The sequence below is a fragment of the Anolis carolinensis genome, chromosome 3, assembly GCF_035594765.1.
Source record: "Anolis carolinensis isolate JA03-04 chromosome 3, rAnoCar3.1.pri, whole genome shotgun sequence".
Taxonomy (NCBI): domain Eukaryota; kingdom Metazoa; phylum Chordata; class Lepidosauria; order Squamata; family Dactyloidae; genus Anolis; species Anolis carolinensis.
The window spans coordinates 250,122,520-250,149,338 of record NC_085843.1 but is presented as its reverse complement, the minus strand read 5'-3'; the positions used below and the strand labels follow the sequence as shown (position 1 = coordinate 250,149,338).

At 39.8% G+C, this 26,819-nt stretch overlaps 1 protein-coding gene across 5 annotated transcripts in view; it reads right to left on the bottom strand.

Moving 5' to 3' along the window:
• acsl3 (acyl-CoA synthetase long chain family member 3) overlaps positions 1–26,819 on the bottom strand; it is a 63,033-nt gene that overhangs the window by 26,932 nt on the left and 9,282 nt on the right. For 2 of the 5 annotated variants that reach the window (XM_062976574.1, XM_062976577.1), the window contains exons 2-5: positions 16,832–16,924; positions 16,092–16,175; positions 14,420–14,830; positions 8,073–8,250 (exon numbers count right to left, since the gene is read on the bottom strand). In XM_062976574.1, the coding sequence (XP_062832644.1) occupies positions 8,073–8,250; positions 14,420–14,779 (538 nt within the window). In that variant the 5' untranslated portion in view covers positions 14,780–14,830; positions 16,092–16,175; positions 16,832–16,924. Of the gene's footprint in view, positions 1–8,072; positions 8,251–14,419; positions 14,831–16,091; positions 16,176–16,761; positions 16,925–23,449; positions 23,540–26,819 lie in introns of those variants that run through there. The other 3 variants (XM_062976578.1, XM_062976576.1, XM_062976575.1) reach the window with 3 other exon arrangements.

The following is a 26,819-nucleotide window of genomic DNA, read 5'->3' as shown; positions in this document are numbered from 1 at the left end:
GCACCCCCGACAGATGGCCATCCAGCCTCTGCTTAAAAGCCTCCAAAGAAGGAGCCTCCACCACGGCCCGGGGGAGAGAGTTCCACTGCCGAACAGCCCTCACAGTGAGGAAGTTCTTCCTGATGTTCAGGTGGAATCTCCTTTCCTGTAGTTTGAAGCCATTGTTCCGTGTCCTAGTCTGCAGGGCAGCAGAAAATAAGCTTGCTCCCTCCTCCCTATGACTTCCCCTCACATATTTGTACATGGCTATCATGTCTCCTCTCAGCCTTCTCTTCTGCAGGCTAAACATGCCCAGCTCTTTAAGCCTCTCCTCATAGGGCTTGTTCTCCAGACCCTTAATCATTTTAGTTGCCCTCCTCTGGACGCTTTCCAGCTTGTCAGCATCTCCCTTCATCTGCGGTGCCCAAAACTGGACACAGTATTCCAGGTGTGGTCTGACCAAGGCAGAATAGAGGGGGAGCATGACTTCCCTGGATCTAGACGTTATTCCCCTATTGATGCAGGCCAAAATCCCATTGGCTTTTTTAGCTGCCGCATCACATTGTAGGCTCATGTTTAACTTGTTGTCCACGAGGACTCCAAGATCTTTTTCGCACACACTGCTGTCAAGCCAGGCGTCCCCCATTCTGTATCTTTGATTTCCATTTTTTCTGCCGAAGTGAAGTATCTTGCATTTGTCCCTGTTGAACTTCATTTTGTTAGTTTCGGCCCATCTCTCTAGTCTGTCAAGATCGTTTTGAATTCTGCTCCTGTCTTCTGGAGTGTTAGCTATCCCTCCGAGTTTGGTGTCATCTGCAAACTTGATGATCGTGCCTTCTAACCCTTCGTCTAAGTCGTTAATAAAGATGTTGAACAGAACCGGGCCCAGGACGGAGCCCTGCGGCACTCCACTTGTCACTTCTTTCCATGATGAAGACGACGCATTGGTGAGCACCCTTTGGGTTCGTTCGCTTAGCCAATTACAGATCCACCTAACCGTAGTTTTGTCTAGCCCACATTTTACTAGTTTGTTTGCCAGAAGGTCGTGGGGGACTTTGTCGAAGGCCTTACTGAAATCTAGATATGCTACATCCACGGCATTCCCTGTATCGACCCAACTCGTAACTCTATCGAAAAAAGAGATCAGATTAGTCTGGCATGACTTGTTTTTGGTAAATCCGTGTTGACTATTAGCAATGACCGCATTTGTTTCTAAGTGTTTGCAGACCACTTCCTTAATGATCTTTTCCAGAATCTTGCCTGGTATTGATGTGAGGCTGACCGGACGGTAATTGTTTGGGTCGTTCTTTTTTCCCTTCTTGAAGATAGGGACCACATTCGCCCTCCTCCAATCTGCTGGGACTTCTCCTGTTCTCCAAGAACTCTCGAAGATGATTGCCAGTGGTTCTGAAATAACTTCCGCTAGTTCCTTCAATACTCTTGGATGTAGCTGATCTGGCCCTGGGGACTTGAATTCGTTTAGAGTGGCCAGGTGTTCCTGGACAACTTGTTTCCCTATTTGGGGTTGGATTTCCCCCAATCCTTCGTCCATTCCATGTTGCTGAGGTTGAAGATGGCTTTCTTTTTGTGAGAAGACCGAGGCAAAGAAGGCATTAAGCAGTTCTGCCTTTTCCCTATCCCCTGTCACCATCACCCCATCTACTCCTTGCAGTGGCCCTATCGCCTCCTTTTTCTTCCTTTTTCTACCAACATAAGCAAAAAAACCTTTTTTGTTGTTTTTTATGTCCCTGGCAAGCCTGAGCTCATTTTGCGCTTTAGCCTTGCGAACCTTTTCCCTACAGGAGTTGGCTATACGTTTGAATTCTTCTTTGGTGATTTCTCCCCTTTTCCACTTCTTGTGCATGTCACTTTTGAGCTTTAGCTCAGTTAGAAGTTCTTTGGACATCCATTCTGGCTTCTTTGCACTTGTCTTATTTTTCTTCTTTGTTGGCACTGTTTGCATTTGCGCCTTGAGTATTTCACTTTTGAAAAACTCCCATCCATCCTTAACTCCCTTGTTTTTTAATATCGGCGTCCATGGAATGCCGCTCAGTAATTCCTTCATTTTTTGGAAGTCAGCTCTCTTAAAGTCCAGAATGCGTGTTTGACTTGTCTTAGTTTCAGCATTCCTTTGTATTGCAAACTGCAGGAGCACATGGTCACTTGCCCCTAAGGATCCAACCACTTCAACTGTATTGATCAGGTCTTCCACATTTGTTAAGATTAGATCAAGAGTTGCTGATCCCCTTGTTGCCTCTTCTACCTTCTGGACCATAAAATTATCTGCAAGGCAAGTGAGGAATTTGTTGGACTTTGTACTCTTGGCTGAGTTTGTTTTCCAGCAGATATCGGGATAATTGAAATCGCCCATGACTACTATATCTCTTCTTTGTGCCTGTTTGGTCAGCTGTTGACAGAAGGCTTCATCAAGTCCTTCATCCTGACTCGGAGGTCTGTAGTAGACACCCACGACAAGATCTTTTTGAGTCCCGGTTCCCTTGATTCTTATCCAGATGCTTTCAAGCTGGTTTCCCGGATTACAGTCTTGCATTTCTTCTGCAACGTAACTGTTTTTGACATATAAAGCTACTCCCCCTCCTCTCCCCTTTGTTCTATTTCTGTGAAAGAGGTTATAGCCCTCAATGGTTAAATTCCAGTGATGGGAGTCATCCCACCAGGTTTCAGTGATGCCTATGACATCGTATGTGTGGTGCTGTGCTAGGAGTTGGAGTTCGTCTTGCTTATTTCCCATGCTCTGAGCATTAGTGTAAAGACATGTAAGCCCCTGTGACCTCCCCTCGAACTGTTTATTTGGGATTATTGTGCTCTCTGTACTTGGTCCTTGCTGTGTTTGTGCAGCCCTCCGTTTAGCCTTACGGCGGTTCCCTGTGGTCGTGGGTAATATAGTGTTCGCCAGGCTGTTGTTCCCCTCCCCCAGTGGATTTAGTTTAAAGTGCGCCTGATGAGGTTTGTGAGTCTGTGTGCAAAAAGATGTTTTCCTACTTGTGTGAGATGCACCCCATCGCTTGCCAGTAGTCCATCCTCTTGGAAGAGTAGACCATGGTCAAGGAAGCCAAAATGCTCCTCTTGACACCATTTTCTGAGCCAGTTATTGACCTGTACTATTTTTCCGGCCCTTGTAGAGCCATGTCCTACAACGGGGAGGAGGGATGAAAAGATCACATGTACATTATACAGTTTTAGCTTTGTTCCCAGAGCTCGAAAATCATTTGTGATCTTTTGAAAAGTATGCCTAGCGGTGTCATTGGTACCTACATGAATCAACATAAGGTGGGGAGGGTGATGGGGCTTTAGGAGCCTGCTGAGCCTCTGAGTGATATGGTGTATTTTTGCCCCCGGGAGGCAGCATGTTTCTCGAGCCATCCCATCCGGTCTGGAAATGATGGCTTCCGTTCCTCTAAGGAGGGAGTCACCTACTACCAAGACCTGTTTCCTTTGAGGATTGACAGGGTCCCTTTTGTGCAAGACAGTGTGTATGTCCCCTGAAGAGTGTTCCTGTTGAAGTGAATCATGTAGGTGTAAAGTGTTGTCCTCCTCCTCAACATCCCCAGTGCATTCATCAATGACAATCCATTGAGATACATCCGAGAGCCCATTACTCTCCCAAGGATGTTCCTGTTGCTCCTGGTCTATGATTGGGGATGGAGCATTTGCGTGATTACATAAGTGTGACTGTGGTGATGCACTGTCCCTGTCAGGGCTATCCCCTGCGCATTGATCCAGGATGGTCCACTGAGTGGTATCTAAGAAACTGTGGTCCTCCACAAGATGTGTTTCCTGATTGTATGTTAATGATGTAAGAATTTCAAATCTGTTGTGTAAATGCAGCTGAGCAGAGGAGTTCTGTGGAGGCTGCCTGGTCCTGCGTCTCCTTCTATGGGTGACCTCCTTCCAAGCCTGAGGGTTGTCTACCTTTGAGTTGATCTCCCCATAAGGTTCCTGATCATGGTCTTGGTGGTGTTGGTGTGATGCAGGCTGCTGATCTACAGCAGCGTGTTGTGCAGTGTCCAAGAAGAGCTCGAGTGCCTGAATGTCCTTAAGGGTCTTAATACGGTGCTCGAGCTGTTGGATCCTCTGCTCCATCAGAGTCATCTGTTTGCATTTGGAGCAGATGTAGTTGTCTAGTTTTTGTGTGAAAAAGCGGAACATGCCACAGCTGGTGCATGTGATGGGAATGTTTTGCTTTTGTTGCATCTCTTGGTGAGCGTGGTGGCCAAGTGGGATCTTTGTACAGTTAAGTAATATGCACGCACTTTATGTGCAGACTGCAACAAACCACGTCTTTGTGTATTTGTTTATGTTGCTTTGTTTCCTGTATGTACTGCAAAGGATAGTTAGTAAAGGTGCCTTTTCGCGCGCGCCGTGAGGCGCGCGCGACACTGGCAAATAAAGCTTTCCCAGAAACTCAATTAACAGGGGACAATGCCTGTTAACATAAGAGTTAACAGGAGTATATTTGTTACTTATTAGCAGTAATCCAAAACAAGAAACAAAATCTGTGTTCAAAGGTGATTCCTATGGTGAAGTCAAATTCATAGAGTATTTACTTTCTAATTCCAAAGAGATACAAAAAGAGAGATGGTACATTAATTCAAGAAGAAAGAAAGCAAAGATACATACTGCACTATTATCCCCATTTATTAGACACAGTAATCCCTTATCTCCAGTGACTCAAATTGATATTTTACACATGAAAAACTGTCCCATCAATCAGGAGGAATAACACTAAAATTAAAAATGCAGAACTAGTTTTGTGGATTTATATATAGATGGGAAAAATAAACTACATAAAATTAGGAATTAATGCTTTTTTAAGCATAGTAAATTTAATAATAATAAATAATGAACATAAGCAGATCACTACTTGCCAAGCAATGCAACAGAAACAATGGCTCCTTACATAATTAAACAAAATTTAATTAACCACATTTTATTAGCTAACTCAAACTTTGAGAAGCGACTACGTGAAAAGTGAACAACAATATTAGCATCTGCCAGCAAATAAGTCAGCCAAGTTCATTCATTTGAGATCACTAAACGTTGTGTCATGCTGTGAGCCGAAGCACGTCTCAGAAACTTGAGACGTTCTGTTAAATCCCCACTATCTCCATTCCTTCCCCACTGGGTTGGGCGCAAATACAGTCTTCCCTACACCAGATGTTTCAATGTATTACTACATTTTCATATTAAAAATTGAAACCTTCTCTTGCAAAAGTTTTGCAGAGATGAGAGATTAAAACTAAATCAGCTTCTGAATATTTCTGGTTTTAATTTTTTTTTGCCTATTTGATTATTATGATTAACACAAACAGCACAGAACCATTCTATGACTGTCTACTGATATCATTCAGACTTTTCCAGCAGTCATCTTTACAATATTTCATGAAGAAAAGCACTTTAGGTTAACTGGAAAAGAGTCTTATAATTATGCACGCACATCTCCCTAACCAAGCCTGCTCCCCACTCTAAGCTCTTTATTCCAGGTTCACTGAAAAGAAAGGGCACAGCGATGGACAATGAAAATACTATGGAAATAATGAAAATACTATGGTAGATAATGAAAATACTATGGAAATAAAAAAATTATAATGTGTGTTAAATATCATGGCATATTTGAAGCAGCATTCATTCCACAAGACTGTTAAGTCAAAGGCAAGAGCAAATATGGAAAATGGGAGAACATATATGTAAATACAAAGCAAGTCATAAAGCTACATACTGTATTAACATAGGAAAATGTAAATGCTCAGACAATTGATCCCCATTTTGTCTGAAAAAGACAAATAAACTCGGTTCCTAGAGCACTGATCTATGAACCAGTTCATAGAATGAAAGTAAAAATTAAACAGTGAACCCCCACCCCGCTAGCAGTCCCTGAGATGTTCCTGCCTTTGCAGTATATTCAGCTAAAGGAGAATTACTGAATATATTGCCACTGATCCCCCTTTCTGTCCAACAATATAGAAACAATACCATTGTAGTAGCACTGTACTGCATACAAGGTGGGTTGGGGGAGATGTAGTTCTTTCTTGAATAAATCCTTTATAGCATGATCCTATGTGTTATGTTCTCTGGCAAGAATTGCAAGATTTCCCTTTACCAAAGACTGCGTGCCTGTGACTGTTGTGTGATTGTTTCTGTGTTAATCTGTTGTGTACAATTATTCCAATACCTTTTGAACTCAAGACTCCATTTCAACCTTGCTGTATCTTCCAAGATTCTCTAACCTATGGAAACCATTTTGAGGGGCAGTTGGGTGGATGGGCAGGCGGGTATTTACAAACAGAGCCAGCATACATCCTCCTGTTATATTTAGAATAGTGCTGTATTATTACAGTATTTAATATTGGAATTGTTTTTATGTTTTTTTATCTGATCAGTCACTGAAATAAGGATTCGTTCATTCATTATTCTCTTATTGCATTCAAGAATTGGTAAATTGGGACATTAAAGTGTCAGCATGACAGTTAAACATACATCGATAAGTGTACAGGTCTTTGCATAAGGACCTGGGGAAATTACACATTGTGTTATTCAAAGCCTGAATTAACTGTGAATTCAAAGAGACTGAGGGTGTGTACACACAAAGTAGTAACCTAAGAACTATTTGGGTAATGCCCAAAAGTTTGAGTATAAGCAGCATGATTTTGAACTTCCCCATCCCATGTGATTTTGGAAAACTCTTTCACTTTTGTGGTTAAGTGTATGGACTTCAGGGATATTGCTTCCATTCTGCATACTTTGAGCAAAAGGAAATGCAAGACGAACTATAATAATTTCTCATATTATACTATCCTATTATGCTTGTCTTAAATTTCTTTGTTCCGAGTTTTTAGAAATTTCTGTCTCAAACTGTAACATAAAGTTGGGCAAAACTACTCTAACTAGAACACTTTCACTCCCATATGAATTTCACTGTCTGCATGCAATTGATTGCTTAACTGTTTCTATTAACTATCAGATATGTATAAGGACATAAGAAGTTTTTGATAAGGCTTGCTCAGCCTCATACAGATGTTATCCTTCACTGCCTGTCACCAAGGGGGTTTCCTCACAAATCTCATTTGCCACTAATGAAACAATTCTCTTGCAGGAAGTGAAACTGTAACGGTTCCACACAGCACCTCCTATGATCTTTATCCCTCTTTCAATTTTGTAATGTTCTACCATGATGTCAAAGGGATAAACAGGTGGTCATTACTGAGTTGAAACTGAGAAAAACTATGAGAAAGATCCTAAAATTCACTGAGAAGTCTGATCTATTCCATTCAATGGCACATGCTGCCTAGAAAGTTATGCTCAGAATAGTGGCCAATAAGGATTTCTCCACATAATTGATTTATTCAGATAAATATGGCACCTCCTGCTTCTCCCAATATAGAGTTCTTCCAGATAAACAGTTGTCAACACTATCAATCAAAGGTATTGGGCAAGTGTTAAAAACCCACCTATACATTAAGGATGTCTAAACTTACTCACAACTGGAGGGAACTAAATTTTAAAGAGGTTGTAGGAGAGTGAGATTTCCAGATCACTACAACCAGTCACTATTTCTAAAATGAGGATGAAAACTCATATTATTAGAACTTTAAAAAATATTGTAGTAACTAGAAAGGCAATGTATGGAATTAAACAAGCACCATGATATGGTTCAACCATTTAAAATGCCATGGCATGTGTCAAAACAAACATCCCACAAAAGAGACAGACTAGCTGCACCGCAGGAATATAAACAAGCTGAAATTATGTGTCTCCTCTGCTTGTTTCAATAAAGCCATTTTCCTGGGGTCTCAAAACAGATGAAAGAAGCATGGAAAAATACTAAAGAATTTTTTTTAATATCATGCAAGTGCTCCATAAAAAGAAAGTGAAGAAAAAAGTTAATTTGGATGAAGTATCTAATGAGGAATCACCAAAGTATTATGGGAGTAGGGGCATCTTAGAAGACCAAGAACCTTCCAAATCCAGAGTTTGCCACATGAAAGTGATTGTGAAAACTTAACACTGTGTTTAGAAGGAGTAGAGAAAAGACTGATATTGTCTGCGGGGGGGGGGGGGGGGGGTGGACTTACGCTGAAAGTTGTTCATGAAGCAAGCCTGGGCAACAATCATCCATTCCGCTCTAGTTTCACAGAAGATGGCAATGTTTGTCTTTGGTAGCTGGCCCAACACGATTAATCCATCACCAAATTGTCTAGCTTTGTTGAAAACATCATCATATGTGAGCCAGTTGTAGTTTCCACGGATTACCTAATTTTAAAAAATGAAGATTAAGAAAGAAACTCAGAAACTCGGCCTTTGTCTACATATCTTTCCTGTGCCACTCCTTCCTTTCCCTCCCCATGTTGCTTTTGTCCATCAAAATTTAGATTTTGGTGGTCTGAGAAAAGAAGCTAGCTTTGTGCAAAATGCATGTGGACAATAACGTATATAAATAAATAATGCAGTAATGAAAAACAAGTAACAACAAAAACACGAGAATGGTTTCTTGTAACCCCAATTCAATTTAAGTTGAACTTATTTCATTCACAAAATATGAAAACTACATACACTATCTGGAGGAGCTACACAGATATAATTAACAGTAACTCAGTAATGCTGGCCAATTTGTCACTTTGTCAATGGGCTGAAGCTATTATTACCCAGAATCACGGTGGTCTTGCTGCTAAGATCAGGAATGGGCAAACTTGGACCCTCCACTAGGCTGTCAGGAATTGTGGGAGTTGAAATCTAAAACACCTGGAGGGCCGAAGTTTGCCCATGCCTGATCTAGATTGAGGGTTGCCTGCTTAGCAATGCAGAGACATAATCTTTGCATCAACCCATAGGCATTGACCCTCATTCCCTCTCCTATGGTTGCCACTGAAGATCATCATACAATCACATTGTTTATATTACAAGTGCAGCCTTAAAAGGAAAAGACTCTTCAGGTGGGAGAAATAGAGAATTTTGATGTCTAGTTACACACTGAAGACTGTCATATAGAGATTCCCATAGGCAAAAATCTTAAGCTTTTAACAAAAGCAAGCATAAAAACACCAATGCTGCCCTCTTGTGGGAGCTCCTTTCGCAACAACAGAAATAAATAACCAGGTGGCATATACGAACCTACAAAGATTGTACAGGCAGTCCTCGAATAACAAACATCTGACTTACAAACAACTGTTGTCTCAGCCCAGTTAAGACGAGGGTGAGACAAAATTATTCTCAAAATCCAATTATCACAGAAAGTGAGGTGAAATCTTCTGAACAGGGGCACAGAAAGCAAATCAAACGCCACAGGGGTGTTCGTCCTTCCCCTTGTTATCCAAAGCTAAAAGATATACACACACACACACACACACACACACACAGTAGAGTCTCACTTATCCAAGCTAAACGGGCCAGCAGAAGCTTGGATAAGCGAATATGTTGGATAATAAGGAGGGATTAAGGAAAAGCCTATTAAACATCAAATTAGGTTATGATTTTACAAGTTAAGCACCAAAACATCATGTTTTACAACAAATTTGACAGAAAAAGTAGTTCAATATGCAGTAATGTTCTGTTGTAATTACTGTATTTATGAATTTAGCACCAAAATATCATGATATATTGAAAACATTGACTACAAAAATGGCTTGGATTATCCAGAGGCTTGGATTAGTGAGGCTTGGATTAGTGAGACTCTACTGTATGTATATAGAGGCTGGAGTTACACTTTTAAAATGTACTTGTTCTGACTTAAAAACAAATTCAACTTAAGAACAAACCTAAAGACCCAATCTTGTTCACAATGTGGGGACTGTCTGTACTCCATCCAGTGTGGTATAATCCTCTTATGAGAATTTCAATTTACAGGAGCAACACATAATTTAAAATTACTCATTGCATGTTTTACAAAATGAACATCATTTCGGAGTAATTCTATACACACACAAGCTGTAATTCCACAAGTAAAGTCCATCCTGAAATCAATGGGATTTAACTCTTGAGCAGATACGTATATGATTTTCACAGATCTTCATGAAGATTTATATATCTGATTCTATTTTTCCAGCACGAAACTGAAAGGTAGCTATCTCATATGGACATGCTAAACAGTTTTATATTTCACATCCAAAAAGGTATATCAATTTTAGAGTCCTTGTTTTTCAAAGTTCTTGTTGTTCATAAACAAATAATGTAAGGTGTAGAGGCACATCTGGTTCTTAAATAAAGGTAAGGTTTTAAAAACTAAATCTAATCTGGTTTTATAACATAAAATGAAAACACATTCTCCCAGGGGTGGCCAGAAGATTGTCTTTAGTCTGTCATCACTGGATTATTTGTTGTACAACACAGAACTAAACAGCTGGAATTTAGTCCAAGGGTTATCTACTCTAGCTCCCTTCCAAAACAAGACATGATAGTTGAAGCATGTATGACAGATCCAGTGGCAGAGTCTTCCACCTTCTTAAGTAGGATTTATGATTGCTCAATCAATGAAAATACTATTCAATAAGTATGTTTTACTGACAAAATATGGTGTTGAACATTCTCCTCTTGTATAATACAAGTCATTCTAGAGTAGTGATAAGCAACTGTGGCCAAACAAATATTGTGGAACTACCAATTCCATCATCTTTCTCTACTGATTATGCTTTCTAGGGATGAGGGGAATTGTAAGACAATCCCAGTTCTTGAGTATTTCTCACACAGTGAAGTAGAAACTGGTTTGTCCCGATGAATCAGTCTTTGGATTTGGTTCCTGTTTACAAACCTTCAAATCCTTCAAAAAAAATCTTGAAAGCCTAAAATTGGCCTGGAGCAGCTTTACATATCTAATACTGCCATCTTATGGAACAAAAAAGAACAGAAATAAATGTGCTTACTATAACAATTTTTCTCTAAAGGCTTATCTAAATTCACATTTTAATTGTATACCCTGTCCCTTGCAGGTTTTGGAGTACATTGCCCTCAGGAAAAGGAGACTGATGATATTTAAATCACTAGCAGTGGATGTACCAATTTTTGTAATCTTTCTGCTATGTTTTTACGGAGCGGAGAGGATAAAACATAATGAAGAAAAAGTCCAACCTCCGAACCCATCACCTTTGGATCAGACTGGGCATGTGGAGTCCAAAATCAGATCTCTAAAATCTTCAAGAGCGACTCAACATTATGCAGTCACAAACATAATGTCTCCTTTCTACAGGAACCTGAGATTTGTAGTCTGATGAGGACTCAGAATGCTGTGCCAGAGATATTATTATTATTATTCCTACTTTTTCTCTCCACAAGGAGACTCAAAGCGGCTATGAACTAGGATTCCGAAGCAGGTAATTCAAAGTACCTCATCACACTATGGAAGCCAGGTTTCCACTGGATAGAAGTGGAACTTATTCACAATTATTCTAGAGTGCAGATATTAAATGACTGATATATAACTGCAGAAAAGGGGGAAAATCAGCTCAGAGTTAGTAAGGGACACAATGAAATGCAGCACTCCTCCCGCCCCCGACCCTACTCAAACTTAAATTAAGGAAACTTTCTTGCCAGCTATAGTTTGAGCTTTATTCAGAGTTTGCAAAAAGGTTTTTTTCCCACAAACTCTAGGAAATTTCTGTTTTCTAGAAGCTATCATGCCTGAGTGATCAGCCCTCTTGATCTTTTAGACTACACCTCCCACAGTCCCTTTACCTGGACTCCACTTTTAGGTATCAAATGGTATAAAGCATCCACAAATCAAAAAACGATGCAGAGGACTTTCAAAAGGCCCTCCAGTGGATAAGCTTTGAAAGCCTTTAATCATGTCATTCTCACTAACACCGCTTTTTTCCTTATAAGAAAGAAAAATAAGCAGCTCTGTTTCTGCATTTCTCAGCTGTCTAGTAGTTTAATAACTTACATAACAGAATAGCCTAAATCTCTCTAGTACTGAACATTCATTCCACTAATTATCCCTAGAAAAGAAACTTACTAAGTAGATAAAATCCTAATCTGCACAAAAACCCAGTTTGCAAGCAGTAACAACTTGTTTTCAATAACACTTTGGGCCAACTAGGACATGAATCACATGCACTCATATCAACAAATTTTGGCACTGCTCATGAGCCAGCCAATATTTACCTTTGCTCACCATTCCCTGAGCCACCCTTTCCCACAATTCTTCTTGCATGGGGAGGGAGCAAGAGGGGGAGAGAGGGAGCTTTTGCCTGATATCATGCCAAATGAAATACATCCATAGAGATTTATAAAACAGCAGAAATTCACAGTCCACATTTTCAGAACAGAAAAAAAACAGTTGGTATGAACAAGTGGCCTTAAGGTAAAGGTAAAGATTTCCCCTGACGTTAAGTCCAGTTGTGTCCAACTCTGGGGGTTGGTGCGCATCTCCATTTCTAAGCCGAAGAGCCGGCGTTGACCTATTGATCTACTCACATTTGCATGTTTTCGAACTGTTAGGTTGGCAGAAGCTGGAGCTGACAGTGGGCGCTCACTCCGCTCCCCGGATTTGAATCTGGGACCTTTTGGTCTGCAAGTTCAGCAGCTCAAGTGCTTTAACACACTGCACCACCGGAGGTTCCCAAGTGGCCTTAGGGACTCCCATTTTTCCCAATAGCCCTCTCCCCCAAATGTATTTTGCTTGACAAAAATTAACGGGACTGCTGGTTAACAGAGACACGGAGAAACAGAGAAGTCAAAAGATAATAACTGGTATATAGCAGTAAATTTTATTTAAGATGTACTGAAGAAACTTTCCAATTTCTCAATCTAAATAATGCTACTGAGTATAATGTTATATTTTATATTGATGCTACTGCAACTAAATGTTAATTATGATAAACTATGACTCATGTATAACTTGTGAGAATATTCTGATATGGAGTTTTATGAATCTTTCATTTGATATACAAGCTACCCTAGGAGAGACAAAGCATCTCAAATGCCAACCCTAAAATAGTTTTCTGTAAGACCACATAACAGGCTATTTTCTATTTTATTTATTACCTACACAATGAATGCCTACAACCCTGAAGATCCAAGATGGATTTCTTGGCAAGGTCCATAGACAAACTGTCTGCCTTGGGATCCTCCAAGACTGCAAAATTTGCCAAAAATGTGTAAAATTAACATGAAAATCAGAAGTGAATGGGCATTTTTTAAAAAAATTACAAAAGGAAGGGCAGAGCTGACAGCCTGTTTGAATTGTGATTTGCCATTTCTGAATTCCTCTAGGAGAGCCAATTTACTACTGGTGTGCATTCGGAACTTACCTTGTCCCGTTTCGTGGTCCAGCTTTTGCTGGGGCCCTGTTCCGTTTTCGTCTGACCTCCCGAAATCAGGAAGCCAGACATTTGTTATGTTTTGTCTTCTTTCAATCCAAATCACTCGGGCATATGGGGACAGGTTTTGGGCCTAGGCACCCGGGTCTCAGGCACTCGGCTGGAGGCCCTGCGAGGCCCGGGTGCCTAGGCCCAAAGCCTGCACCCATAAGAGCGGGTGCCCAGGCCTATGGATGCAGGCTTTGGGACTAGGAACCCGGGCCTCGCAGGGCCTACTGCCAATTACAGAGTAAGGAGCATTCCTTACTCGGCAATCGACTACAGGCCCGTCAAGGCCCGGGTGCGTAGGCCCGAAGCCTGCACAAGTAGACCTGGGAGCTTTGGGCCTACGAGTGCAGGCTTTGGGTCTACGCACCCAGGCCTCGCAGGGCCTGCAGCCGATCAATCGGAAAAGCAGGCTTGGAGCCAATACTGGCTCCTGCATGCCTTTCGTTTTGATAGCATTTTTGTTTTTGTTTTGTTTTTTGTTGTTTTTTTTGGGGGGGGGGCTTTCCATTTCATGCCATCTAACACAAATGAAAAAAATGCAACAAATATCACACACATCTCTACAATTCACCCTTTTTGTAACAGAAAGCACAATCTGGGGGAGTTTGAGGAATGAGTTGGGGGAAATCAGCCACAAAACCACATGTGGTCCCAAGGGCAAATTTTACCAACCATTGTTTAAAATCTTCAATTAATATAAAAATAAGACAGTGAGCCAAGGGTGGGTGTCACATTCAGCTTCCCCAGGCTTCCCCAACCCCCAACACAGAAGGGTGGCTAATTTTTTTTTATAAAAAAAGGAAATTGTTCTGTTTGGGCACTACTGTCCATTTTGCCAAGTTTGGGAATATTCCTCCGTGACCTTTTCAAAGATCTTCCTCCAGATAAAAACAATAATTAGACTTCATGCTGTAGCTATTTTTTCTTTTGAAGGAAGGTTTGTATTAGCAAAAAAAAAAAAAGCAGCCAAATGAAAATTGCTAGCTTTTTTTGGGGGGGGGGGGGTGGATAAAATTTATTTCCCCCAGGGACTTGTGGGGGCAAATACCACCTCCTGACCCCAGTATTCACTTCATATCCCCATTATTTTAATACGTAATTTCAGAAACAGAAAAGTAACATACCTTCTTAAAAACTTTTCCAGATGGCTGAATTTCATCTTCCTCCTTTAAGATTTCCCGTGTTCCCAGAAGTGGTTTGTCCTTAAATTTACTCCTAGCATACCTGAAAGCTTTGTCAAGTGTATCACACCCAGGATATAATACAGATGCTAAACAATGCAAACTGTTCACTGATCTATATGGATTTCCTGGCTTATTGTGTACAGGTTTAGCTTTGATTTGCTTTGACTTCGCAATGACATGTCTTGATCCAGAAAATAAATACCATGGAATAAACGTTATGACTGTGTACAGCCAGATCACAAAGTTTATAATGTAAAGGAGGAATGGATTAATATGATGCTTTAATTTCATTGTATCCATCTTTGTAGAATGAAAACTTGGTAAGTGTTATCACATAAGGATCACAAAGTCCTGAAACAAAAAGAAACGGAAATACATCGTCACATATTGATAGCACTCAAAGTTGGTAAAGTTTTTAAAAAGTTGCTTTCCTGTTCAACAAATGTGGTTTTCACCATTTGTCATCATCCATATGCGGAGGAGGCCCAGCTCTTGGTCCCACCCATGTCGCAAGCATGGTTGGTGGGAACGAGAGAGGGGGCATTCTCTGTGGCCGCTCCACACCTCTGGAACTCCCTCCCTAAAGAACTAAATATGGCCCTCTCTCTCCTCTCTTTTAAAAAGCTTTTAAAGACCTATTTATTTAATCTATTTTACAGAGAGGAGGTAGGTGTCACCTTGATATCGGACACCTACCACAGCCCGCTGGATGTTGTATACTATCTCATGCTTTTAATGTATTTAATTTGTATGACTTCTTGTGTTATATTATGTTTATTTAGCTTAATTCTTGGTTAATTTTTTGTTAGTTTGATGTTATGTTGAGATTATTTTATTTCTTGTTTTTAACTCTACTTGTTTGTCTGTTTTGGGCATTGAATGTTTGCCATTTTTGTTACGCATTGGAAACTGGACTGAGTTCCTTCGGGGACAGAGAACGGGTTATAAATAAAGTGTTGTTGTTATCATTATTGTTGTTGTTGTTATTGTCGTTATTAGGACTCTCAGAAACCCTGCATTCATTATTAGGGATACAAAAAACATGAAGAATCAAAGGTATAGAACCACAATTTCAGCATACTTTACATAAATGAGCAAAGGGGAACATCAGTGAAGCACTTGGTTTTGAATCACAGCACCCTTAGAGATAGGCCATTACTGGCACTGGGAAAGACACCCATTAAGCCACCAAAACTAGATTTGGGACCATCCCTACAGCTTCACACACTGGACTGCTTCTTCAGCCTAACTTCCTCACCAACCCCTCCCCCAAAAAACCTGCATTTGAACGTACCATGAAAGGGATAAAACAACGGAATTCTACTGATCTGCTCAAGTGTTTTATTCAAATATGAATACAAAATATATGCAGTGCCTGATGTATCATGCATAATGTGCTTGCTTTTTCATAATACTTAATTGGGTAGGTATAAACATTTCTAATAAATTTTTGGGAAAAGCTGTCAAGTAAATTGAAGAAAGGAAGGAATATGAATAATATGTCAGTCACTTATATTGCCACAAACCCTTCTTTTCTTAAATAAAGTTCATTTTTCAAATTAAGAAATTATTCAGAATCACAAAAAAGAACCAACTTGTTCACTTTTCTTACCAAGCCATTTTGTTATATATGACGCAGACTTCAAACATCTGTTTCACGTATTAGCATAACTTACATTAACACCTTCTGCAGTATCTGTAAAAGAAATAGTGTGGGTTCAGATACCTTTCTGATAGAAGAAATACTCTTCTTATAGATACTATCACTTCACAAATAATTGTATTGTATTACTAAAACAAGCTTTACTGTAAAATTCCATAAGCTCGTTCAGTAAAAGCTTTATAAATAAATTACACTGAAAATCCAAATGATAGTCAATGTACATATAAATACATTTTACCATAATAGCTTTATTTATCCAAGTTACAATATTTAACAAATGCAGCTAACATTTCAGCATGCTCTTCTGAGTAAATAGCTGAAAAACTGTTAAAGGCTATATTACAACACAGTTAGGCAGTCATGTTAAATATGACAACAGTCCTAATAGATACATACAAATTATTCTCATGGAAGCAAACTTGCTTCAGAAATATCACACTTAAGTTGTAAAAATGAAAACAGCTCAACTAAATTTATGCACAAGTTCTGGGAAATGTATTAAGTGTTGCTAGGCTTGATCCCTATTACACAATATAATCTGTTACCTCACCCGTTACTTTCAGAGGTATGCTTATTAATTGGGAAAGAAAGAAAAAACATCCAGCAAAAATGTGTTTACCATCTGATCTGATAATCTTGTGACGAACATTTGAACTAGAATAAAGCACAAAATGTCAAGTTAAAGCAACCTTAAATGACTTCTCATTGTTGTGGTCAGTACTGAAGGGACAGCAGTCTCCAATTTCCTTAGTTGAATTTGTCACAGGCAATACTGTAGGAACCTAAAGGTGAAAAATTAAAACAAAATTAAGCAACTGCTTTAAAAAATTGCTGCCCTTTCACATTCATACGATTTCCAAGTTACATTACAATAATGTGATACCTTTATAAAAAACAATCATTTTCGTAGTTTTGAATGATTACACCAATTAATGCATTGCAATAAAGTTATTTTAATGGAAATAATAATAATAATAATAATAATAATAATAATAATAATAATAACTTTATTCTTATACCCCGCCCCATCCCCCCAAAGGGACTTGGGGCGGCTTACATGGGGCCTTGCCCAGACACAACAATATAAAAGCAGAAGCAAAACAATAAAGCAAATTACTCAACAATAAAACATCGACAACAATAAAAACAGTCATAAAAGGTCAAAATACAGAATAAAATGTTAAAACAAGAGATGAATTCACGGATCTGGGCCAAAGTGCAAAATATGTCAAAGTCAGGGAGAGGTAGTTACACAGCTGACATAGTCAATAAAGTGCTAAATATAATACTGAGAAGGCATAACCAATGGGTCTATTATCAAATAAGCAGACAAATCAAAACCTACAAGGATCAATCATCAAAGGCCTTTTGGAAGAGCCAGGTTTTCAGGCTCTTCCGGAAGGAGAGGAGGGTGGGGGCCTGCCTGATATCCCTGGGGAGCGAGTTCCAAAGCCGGGGGGCCACGACGGAGGGGGGCCACGACGGAGAAGGCCCTCTCCCTCGTCCCCACCAACCGCGACTGCGAGGGCGGTGGAAGCGAGAGGAGGGACTCCCCTGATGAGCGAAGAGATTGTGCGGGTTCATAGGGGGAAATGCGGACTCTAAGGTAGGTGGGTCCCAAACCATTTAGGGCTTTGTAGGTAAGAACCTGCACCTTGAATTGGGTTCAGAAAATAAACGGCAGCCAATGGAGCTCCTTAAACAGAGGCATTGAACGCGCCCTGTAATTTGCTCCAGTTAGAAACCTGGCTGCCGAGCATTGTACTAATTGTAATTTCCGGGCCATCTTCAAAGGCAGCCCCACATAGAGCGCATTGCAATAATCCAGTCTAGAGGTAACTAAGGCATGGACCACCATGGTCAGATCTGACTTCTCGAGGTATGGTCGCAGCTGGCGCACAAGTTTTAATTGTGCAAAGGCCCTCCCGAACACAGCCGACACCTGGGCCTCCAGAGTCAGCCCTGAATCCAGGAGGACCCCCAAGCTGCGGACCTGCGCCTTCAGGGGGAGTGCAACCCCATCAAGCACAGGTTGCCACCCAATACCCCGATCAGCCGTACGACTGACCTGGAGGACCTCTGTCTTGTCAGGATTAAGTCTCAGCTTGTTCGCCCTCATCCAGGCCAATACAGCGGCCAGACACTGGTCCAGTACCCGAGGGGCTTCCTTGGATTTTGGTGGAAAAGAGTAGTAGAGTTGGGTGTCATCCGCATAGAATTAAGGGAGAATTACAATAATAATTTCTGTGACTAAAGAAATTATACTTCAAATTGGTTCCAAGCAATAGGACAATCCATACAATTACTAGATACACAAGAGTGACCACTATCATATGCTGGTTTTTAGCTAATGGACAAATAAGGCTTGGATTCTCCACAGTGCATTTTCTTCCATCCCACAAGAACTTGATAAGCACAGTCTTCCTCACTGTGCTGGGTGTACACAATCAGCTACAGGATCTTTTATTGCACAAAACAATTGTGATGCACAAAAATTATAATGTTCTGTATCCTGCAATCAGGGAGCATATAATTCTATATTAACACAAATTATTAGCTTGAAAGAATGCAGGAATTTGTGTGTTGATGTACACCTGACAATGCAGGCAGTCACCAAGCTACAAACAAAATTGGGTGGGCAGATTTGTTCTAAAGTTGAATTTGTATGTAAGTTGGAACAGGTATAATTTTTAAGTATAACTCCAGACTCTCTCTCTCTCTCTCTCTCTCTCTCTCTCTCTCTCTCTCTCTATATATATATATATATATATATATATATATATATATATAAAAGCTTTAGATAGCATAGGCAAGGATGAACACCCCTGTGGTATTTGTTTTGCTGTCTGTGCCCCTGCTCAGAAAATTTCACCTCACTTTCTCTCCCTGTGATAATTGGATTTTAAGAAATGTGACTTGTTGTGGAAACAACGATTGGTGACAAAACTTCAGTGAAGACATGTTTTCCCCATGATAATGCTTTCAGGATTGACTTTCCCTTCATAGGATTTCTCTCACTTCCTGTAGTCTAACTCGCATTCTTACCTAGGGGTTGTTTGTAAGTCTAATGTTTGCAACTCAGGGACTGCCTATACAATGACTAAACAAATCAGCAAGGCTTAAGATATCATCCAAATCAGGGTTCCTGGTGTGTTGTTCCAAAACAAGCGAGGAGTCATAAACCAACATGTCAATCCCCAGCAATACAATAATACCACACCTGTGCTGACTCACACGTGTGGAATTTACTACCTAGGTTGACCATCCCTTATCTGGAATTCTGAAATCTAAAATATTCCCAAATCCAAAGCTAGTTCACAAGAGTGGTTGAGACAGTGACACCTTCACTTTCTAATGAGTCAGTGTTCAAAAACTTTAAATCATGCACAAATTAATTTTTAAAATTGTATATAAAATTAGTTTCAGGCTGACTATAAGGTGAGTGACCTTTATGTGTAGACTTGAGTTCCATCACCAAGATATCTCATTATGTACGTATATGCAAATACAAGTATTCAGAAATCCAAACAATAATCCCAAACACTTCTGGTCCCAAACATTTTTGACAAGGGATATTCAAACTGTATTTGGCTGAGTCTGAAAGATTCCGCAATGTCATTTTGCTCTGGGCATGATAAGAAATTAAATCGGCAACTTCAGTTCATCTAGCACATATGTACTTAGCTCCAAATCAAATAGTACTTGCTACTACTGGACTTCACAAACAAACAAACAAGCCCACTGAGCTTTATAATAACAGAAAAAAATACCACAAGGAAACTAGTCCGTAAAATCTGGAGGAGCCAGACCTGGTTCAGCTCTGCTGATCAGAGAGACAAGGGTCAACAATCCAACTTATTCATAATCTAAATATTGTTATATGATTCTCACTTTGGCCAGAGACACTCCCCACACCTATCCTTGCTTGACATACAAGCTGCACTCTATTTGAGACAATAAGAACACATGCTGTGACACATGTTAAGCACTAGATGCAGGGATACCTTTGTAAGGTCTTCAGAAATTGAATCAGGCCCACAACACAGAGACCCAACTACTAACATCAATTATAGAAATCCTGATAGATCAGAGTTTGCTATCAGTTAAAGGATTCGACCTCAAAAATGTTGACTAATCTTTGAGGTACTAGAATATAGATGATTTGGGCCCTGTAGTTTTTTATTTTCCTTAAGATCACTCAAACATACCTTGTTTCAGGTGTACATGCTATCTAAAAATCAGATTTAGAGCTTCTTTTGGGACCTACAGATACCCCTTTCTAGAAAATCATGTCAAATCTTATTTCTCCCAGCTTTTCCTCCTCAGAAACATACTTGCAGAACTTGCTGCTCAGTTAGTTTGTAATGACTTTGTTTACATGAGCCATATGTAGCTTGCAATAGTGCAATTTTAATGAATTAGTTTCTGATAGTATATATTTTTCTGTTATTATGTTGTTTGGCTTTAAATTGCACCACTGCAAACCGATATTGTCATACAAGTCACAATTTACCGAGTAGGATAAAAAGCCATCTATCTAAATTCTTTATCTAAAAAATAGGTATATACAGAAACATTTGATTATATAAATATGAATCAGACAGAGAATCTAAAATGTTATAGTAAGTTCTTTATAAATTCTGTACAAAGTAAAACAAAGTAATCCCCTACAGCTATTACGAAATGACTTTTTAAAGTTAGTAAGGTAACCATAGCTTAAATGAATCGCGATTAACCAGCATCAAAAAAATTTTTTTCATGTCAGGAGCAACTTGAGTCGCTTCTGGAGTCTGCAAGGACGTTGTCCAGGGGATGCCCGGATGTTTTTTGATGTTTTTACCATCCTTGTGGGAGGCTTCTCTCATGTCCCCACATGGAGCTGGAGCTGATAGAGGGAGCTCATCCGCACTCTCCCCGGTGGGATTCGAACCCGGCAGCTTTCAGGTCAGCAACCCAACCTTCAAGTCACTTAGTCCACTATGCCATCTAGGGGCTTTTTCAAATAAATTAAGATTCGCATCAAAAATAAGCCACATAAATGACAGCAGCAAACCAATTACAGAAGCATTTTTTAAACTCAATGAATGAAACTGAGGCAAACCGTCAAACCAGAGTGGTGAGATGTATGACTTATGGGACCTAAATGCAACCAATTCTACATATGGTTCAGCTAACAGCTTCCTTTAAACAAGTGCAGACAAATTAATGGAGAATACATCTATTAATGGCTATTAGCTGGAAGGATTGTGTTTCTGAAAGCAATACATTTTAATGACAAACCATAGAGCTTCCAGGGCAATTTGCTGGCCACTGTTACAAACAGAAGGCTAGATTTATTTCAAAGGCAGCCCTTTTTTCCTGAACAGTATTTATTTCAGACTGAAAGTCAGTGGATTATGTTTACTAGACATAAACGGTTTTCCTTGACCTCAAACCAATACATCTGAAATGCTCGCAATAACACTTAAATAGTAGAAGCTACAGATTCATATAAAGCTAGCACATTAAAATTAAATACAAATTCTAATGGTTCAGACATGTGCTGTGACATTTTTTAAAAAACTAATATGCTATAATATAATCTAAATTTTGTTGGATATAAAACTCTTGGCATAGTATTTCACAAGTAATTAATTATCATCAAATCTGAATATTTTATTTTGGAATGTGATGTCCAAATACTGGTGTTACTACAAAGTTTAATTATTCACTTGAATCTAGCTCAATTAATGGGGTTATTTAAGAATAAAGTTAGACAGGACATTCTTACCATGCTAAGACTTTTGAATAAAGCGAGGCTAATAGTATTATAACAAATCAATTCAACTCATTAGCCTTTTAATCCATATTTACCATAAAGTCATTCACTAAAAGATTTATCTTACTACCTACATTTGCATTTATGAAATAAGCAGTTATATTCAAGTACTACAAATAAAAATATGTCACAAGATTGTTTTGTCCTAACATAATCACTATAGTTGACGGGGGGGGGGGGGGGGGAGCAGCAGTGTATGTAATGCTGTAATGTTGATTTAAAATACCAAAATAAAGCAGTCCTGAAACACCTCTAAGACTACTATATTAATTATAGGATAAATTTTCTTGGACTGGAGAACCTTATGCAACAAATGGTCTACAAGTCTTAAAGATGCCATGACTCTTTGCTGAAGCAAACCATGAAAACTAACCTTTTGCAAATAGGTTCCACCAGATGCAGCGCCCAAACACAAATCAAAGAACATGAAAGGCACAGAAAATTAATTCAACCAGAGAAGTCAGCCATAGCAGAGCATTTGATGAACCAACCTGGACACAGCGTATTATTTGAGAAAACAAAATGCTCGACCATTTTAACAACAACTATGTCAGACTACACAGAGAAACCATTGAAATCCACAAGCATGTGGACAATTTCAACAGAAAGGAGGAAACCATGAAAATGAACAAAATCTGGCTACCAGTATTTTTTTTTTTAAAAAAAAAACCTCTTAAATCAGGACAATATAAATAAAGAACAAAACTCTGAAAACAGGGAAATTCCAGACATGAAACAATCAGGGCCTGCTAACACCTCCCAACAAAGGATTCCCTCAGGCAGAAGCAGCCAGACTTTGAATCTGCAAGGCCATTAAATGCTAATCAAGGTGATCAACTGCAACATTCAAACTCGCCTCAAACAGACAAGAGTTCTTTCTCCCAACCTGGACTTTCCACAGATATATAAACCCCACTTGCCCAATTTCCAACAGACCTCACTCCTCTGAGGATGCCTGCCATAGATGTGGGCGAAATGTCAGGAGACAATGCTTCTGGAACATGGCCATACAGCCCGGAAAACTTACAACAACCCTTCTGCAAATAGCTAAATGCAAATTGTAATGACTAATCCATTTCGTCAACACTCACTCTTCAATTCCATGTTTACTGAACAGTAATGAGGATTGGTGACAACCCTGCAACTCAATCATTTTCCATAAAGATCTTTTTCAATTTATGGGGAGCCTGCAAGGGATTAATTCAGATGAAAACATGTACACCAAAACAGACATCAAGAGGTCAAGAGAGAAGTGTAGCTGTTCCTTTTTCATTTCGTGTCTCTGGTGACACTCATGTATAGCGTGTTTGTGGTTTAATGCTTCAAAGGGCTCCAGGCGACGTCTGGGGGCATTCTCGAACACCGGTTATAGTTATAAGCTTCTAAATGGGGAAACGAGCCACCACTAAATACAACACCGCCCTCTAGCGTTCATTCATAATGGCGAATGCAAGCCTAGAATCTATGTATGCCAATCTCCAGCGCCTACCTATTGCGCCTTTCACCCCGGGTGACCGAGAAGTTGAAGCAAGCAACCCTTTATCGTCCCGTCCCGTCCCCCCACCCACCGGCCCGCCAGGCAGGGCCCTCTGCCATTCGCCCGTCTTGACAGGCGCGAACGGGGGGAGGAGGGGGGGGTTAAAAGGAGCCGAGGACGGATTGCCGTGGAGACAGAAAATCCGCTTTGTGACGCGGTTCCACGCCGGCCACTTCTAGCCTGACCCAGACCGAAAGGAGCCCGGCCGCTCTTTTGCACCTGGCGCCCAGCTGCAAGGCTCCTGGATCTCACCTGAGATGCCTCCAGCCACAAAGCTGGCCTTAAAGCTAAGCGAGGGGACCGTTTTGAAGAGCAAAAAGTGTCTCTGTGTCCATTGCAAGGGAAAGGGAAACGCTCCCTTACTTTGGGGAAATTTGGAATCCCATCCATACAGCTGAATAAAATCCCACATTTTCTACTCTGAACTGGAATATATGGCAGTGTGGATTCAAATAACCCAGTTCAAAGCAGATATTGTATGATTTTCTGCCTTGATATTCTGGGTTATATGGCTATGTGAAAGGGCCCTGGGTTTCTAAGGCAAGGGTGCAACTACACCAGGCATGGGCAAACTTTGGCCCTCCGGGTGTTTTGGACTGCAACTCCCACAATTCCTAACAGCCAGTAGGCTGTTAGGAATTGTGGAATTGAAGTCCAAAACACCTGGAGGGCCAAAGTTTGCCCATGTCTGATTTACACTGTAGAATTAATGCAATTTCACACTGCCATCGCTCAATGCTATGCAATTATGGGAGCTGTAGTTTTACAAGGTCTTTAGCCTTTTCTGCCAAATACTGTTGGTGGTTCTACTACTACTCCCATAACTCTATTGAGCCATGGCTGTTAAAGTGGTGTCAAATTACATTTTATAGTCTAGATCAGTGACCCCCAAACTCAGGTCTTCCAAGTGTTTTGTACTTCAGGTCCCAGCAGCCTCAGCCACTTTGGCCAATTGTCATAGATTCTGGGAGATGAAGTCCAAAACACCTGGAGCACCAGACCTTAGGAATCATTAGTCTAGATCAGACATGGGCAAACTCTAGCCCGCCTGGTGTTTTGGACTCCTAGAAATCTCAGCCAGCTTACTGGCTATTAGGAATTGTGGGGATTGAAGTCCAAAACACCGGGAGAGTTGAAGCTTGCCCATGTCTAGGTACACCCAAAAAAAGGTTGGTTGGTTCAAACAGTAAATAAATAGCCTCAAGCACTACCCAATCAAGCCAGACCCAAAATCTGCTTTTTTATTCATGATCAGGTATCTGTGCTACTGTCACTTTGCAAGTAATGGCTACTTCTGCTCTCACATGCCTTATTTTCATTGCATGACCATTAGGCAAATGATATCTCAACTGTAAAACAAGCAATGACTTCATGCTTAGCTGCAGGGAATAAAATGCCTGTAATTGCAGTCCCAAATTGCATTTTTATCCTGAGAGAATGACAGCTTCTTTCTTCCTCCTCAAATGCCCCAGCCCCTCCTTCCTGTTACATATGGTATTTCTAGACAGCAAGCATCTTCTCACACTAAGCCACATTTAAATGCAACATCCAGCTACAGCAGCTTGCAATCAACACTGAAGACAAATAATGCATGCACATTTCAGAGCAGAATGTTTGTATTTCACAATGTAACCTAGTAATAAAAGTACCCATGTAAGATTTGGCTATCAACATCCTAGGTATTTTTATTACAAACTACCAGTAGCATCATATTCTCTGATGTACCCTTCTAAATTGGGGAAGAAATTATGAGGCCTTCCAGACACTTATTCCCAAAAGCCCGTATAGCATACATCATCTGGAGGGCTGCAGTATTCCCATTACTGTTATAAATGGGGAAGAAATATAATGACCAACAAGTTATCTTAATTATTACAAGTGCTGGAGGGTATTGTAATTCTAAAGGCAAAGAGTTTTACATTTTCTTTGAAGTTTATTATTCTGTCACCATGATAGCAAAACAACTAACACTAGCTGCCCTACAAAAACATGGAATCAGTGATATAATCATTTATTATACCTACCAGTAGCCCAATGATGGTACAGTAGAGTCTCACTTAACCAACATAAATGGGCCGGCAGAATGTTGGATAAGCGAATATGTTGGATAATAAGGAGGGATTAAGGAAAAGCCTATTAAACATCAAATTAGGTTATGATTTTACAAATTAAGCACCAACACATCATGTTATACAACAAATTTGGCAGAAAAAGTAGTTCAATATGCAGTAATGTTATGTTGTAATTACTATATTTACGAATTTAGCACCAAAATATCATGTGTTGAAAACATCGACTACAAAAATGTGTTGGATAATCCAGAATGTTGGATAAACGAATGTTGGATAAGTGAAACTCTACTGTATATACTAGATGTGTAGGAGATATGTGGAGGTGACAAAGAGAAAGCATGCACATTCATATGAGTATCTGCCACTTTTTGAAAGGTGAAATCTTCAAAGCAACTTTTTAAAGCTTGGTTGAATTTGTGACCAAAAAGTATAGTCACACTACAAGTGATGTCAATATTGGACTCTTTGCCTAATGACTGATATTTTCATATGAAATACTGATAATGCTATTATTTCTTTTTAGCAGTGATAAATGCAGACCTTCATCTTTGTTATCAGAAATTTGCCAATAATAATCTTTATACTTGTTCCAGCTAAAATTCAAATTCAATCAATGTAGTTTTTCTAAATTGCCCTTGATGAGGAAAAAACTTCACCTGAGTAAGTATTGCCTGACAGATATTTGTTAAAGCAGGGAAGGCATCTATGGACCATGTAAGTTATACTGAAATTCCCATAAACTGTAGATAATATAAGCCAATTATGAGGGTGTAATCGTAGGTAAAGACACACTGTACTACTAAATGTGGCTATAGACAATTGATCTACTTCATTGTTCAGCATTCTGCAGCAACAGTGGCTAACCACTTACAAATCTAAATGCTGGCTTCACTCCAACTTGAAATGCCTCAGTTTTGCATTGGAAACTGTGAAATAAGCAATACAGTTTGCGGCAGAAGATCTTTTAATGGTACTGTACATACTGCACTGTTACCTTCAGTAGTGACAGGTGCTCTGGGAACAATTCCAAATGGGCAGGCAAAACATTTGAATGGGAGAGTCAGATAGGATCAGAACACGACAATTACAAAAAGTGACACTACTTGGTAACATAGTATTTATCTGATTCCGAGATTATTAGATAGAATTTGAATTAATAATGGTCCAAAACTTCAGTCAGTAACACCTGGTAGACTGTGAAACTGAAGAGGAACAGAAGCATATTTTTGTTTCCCAGAGATGCTCTATTT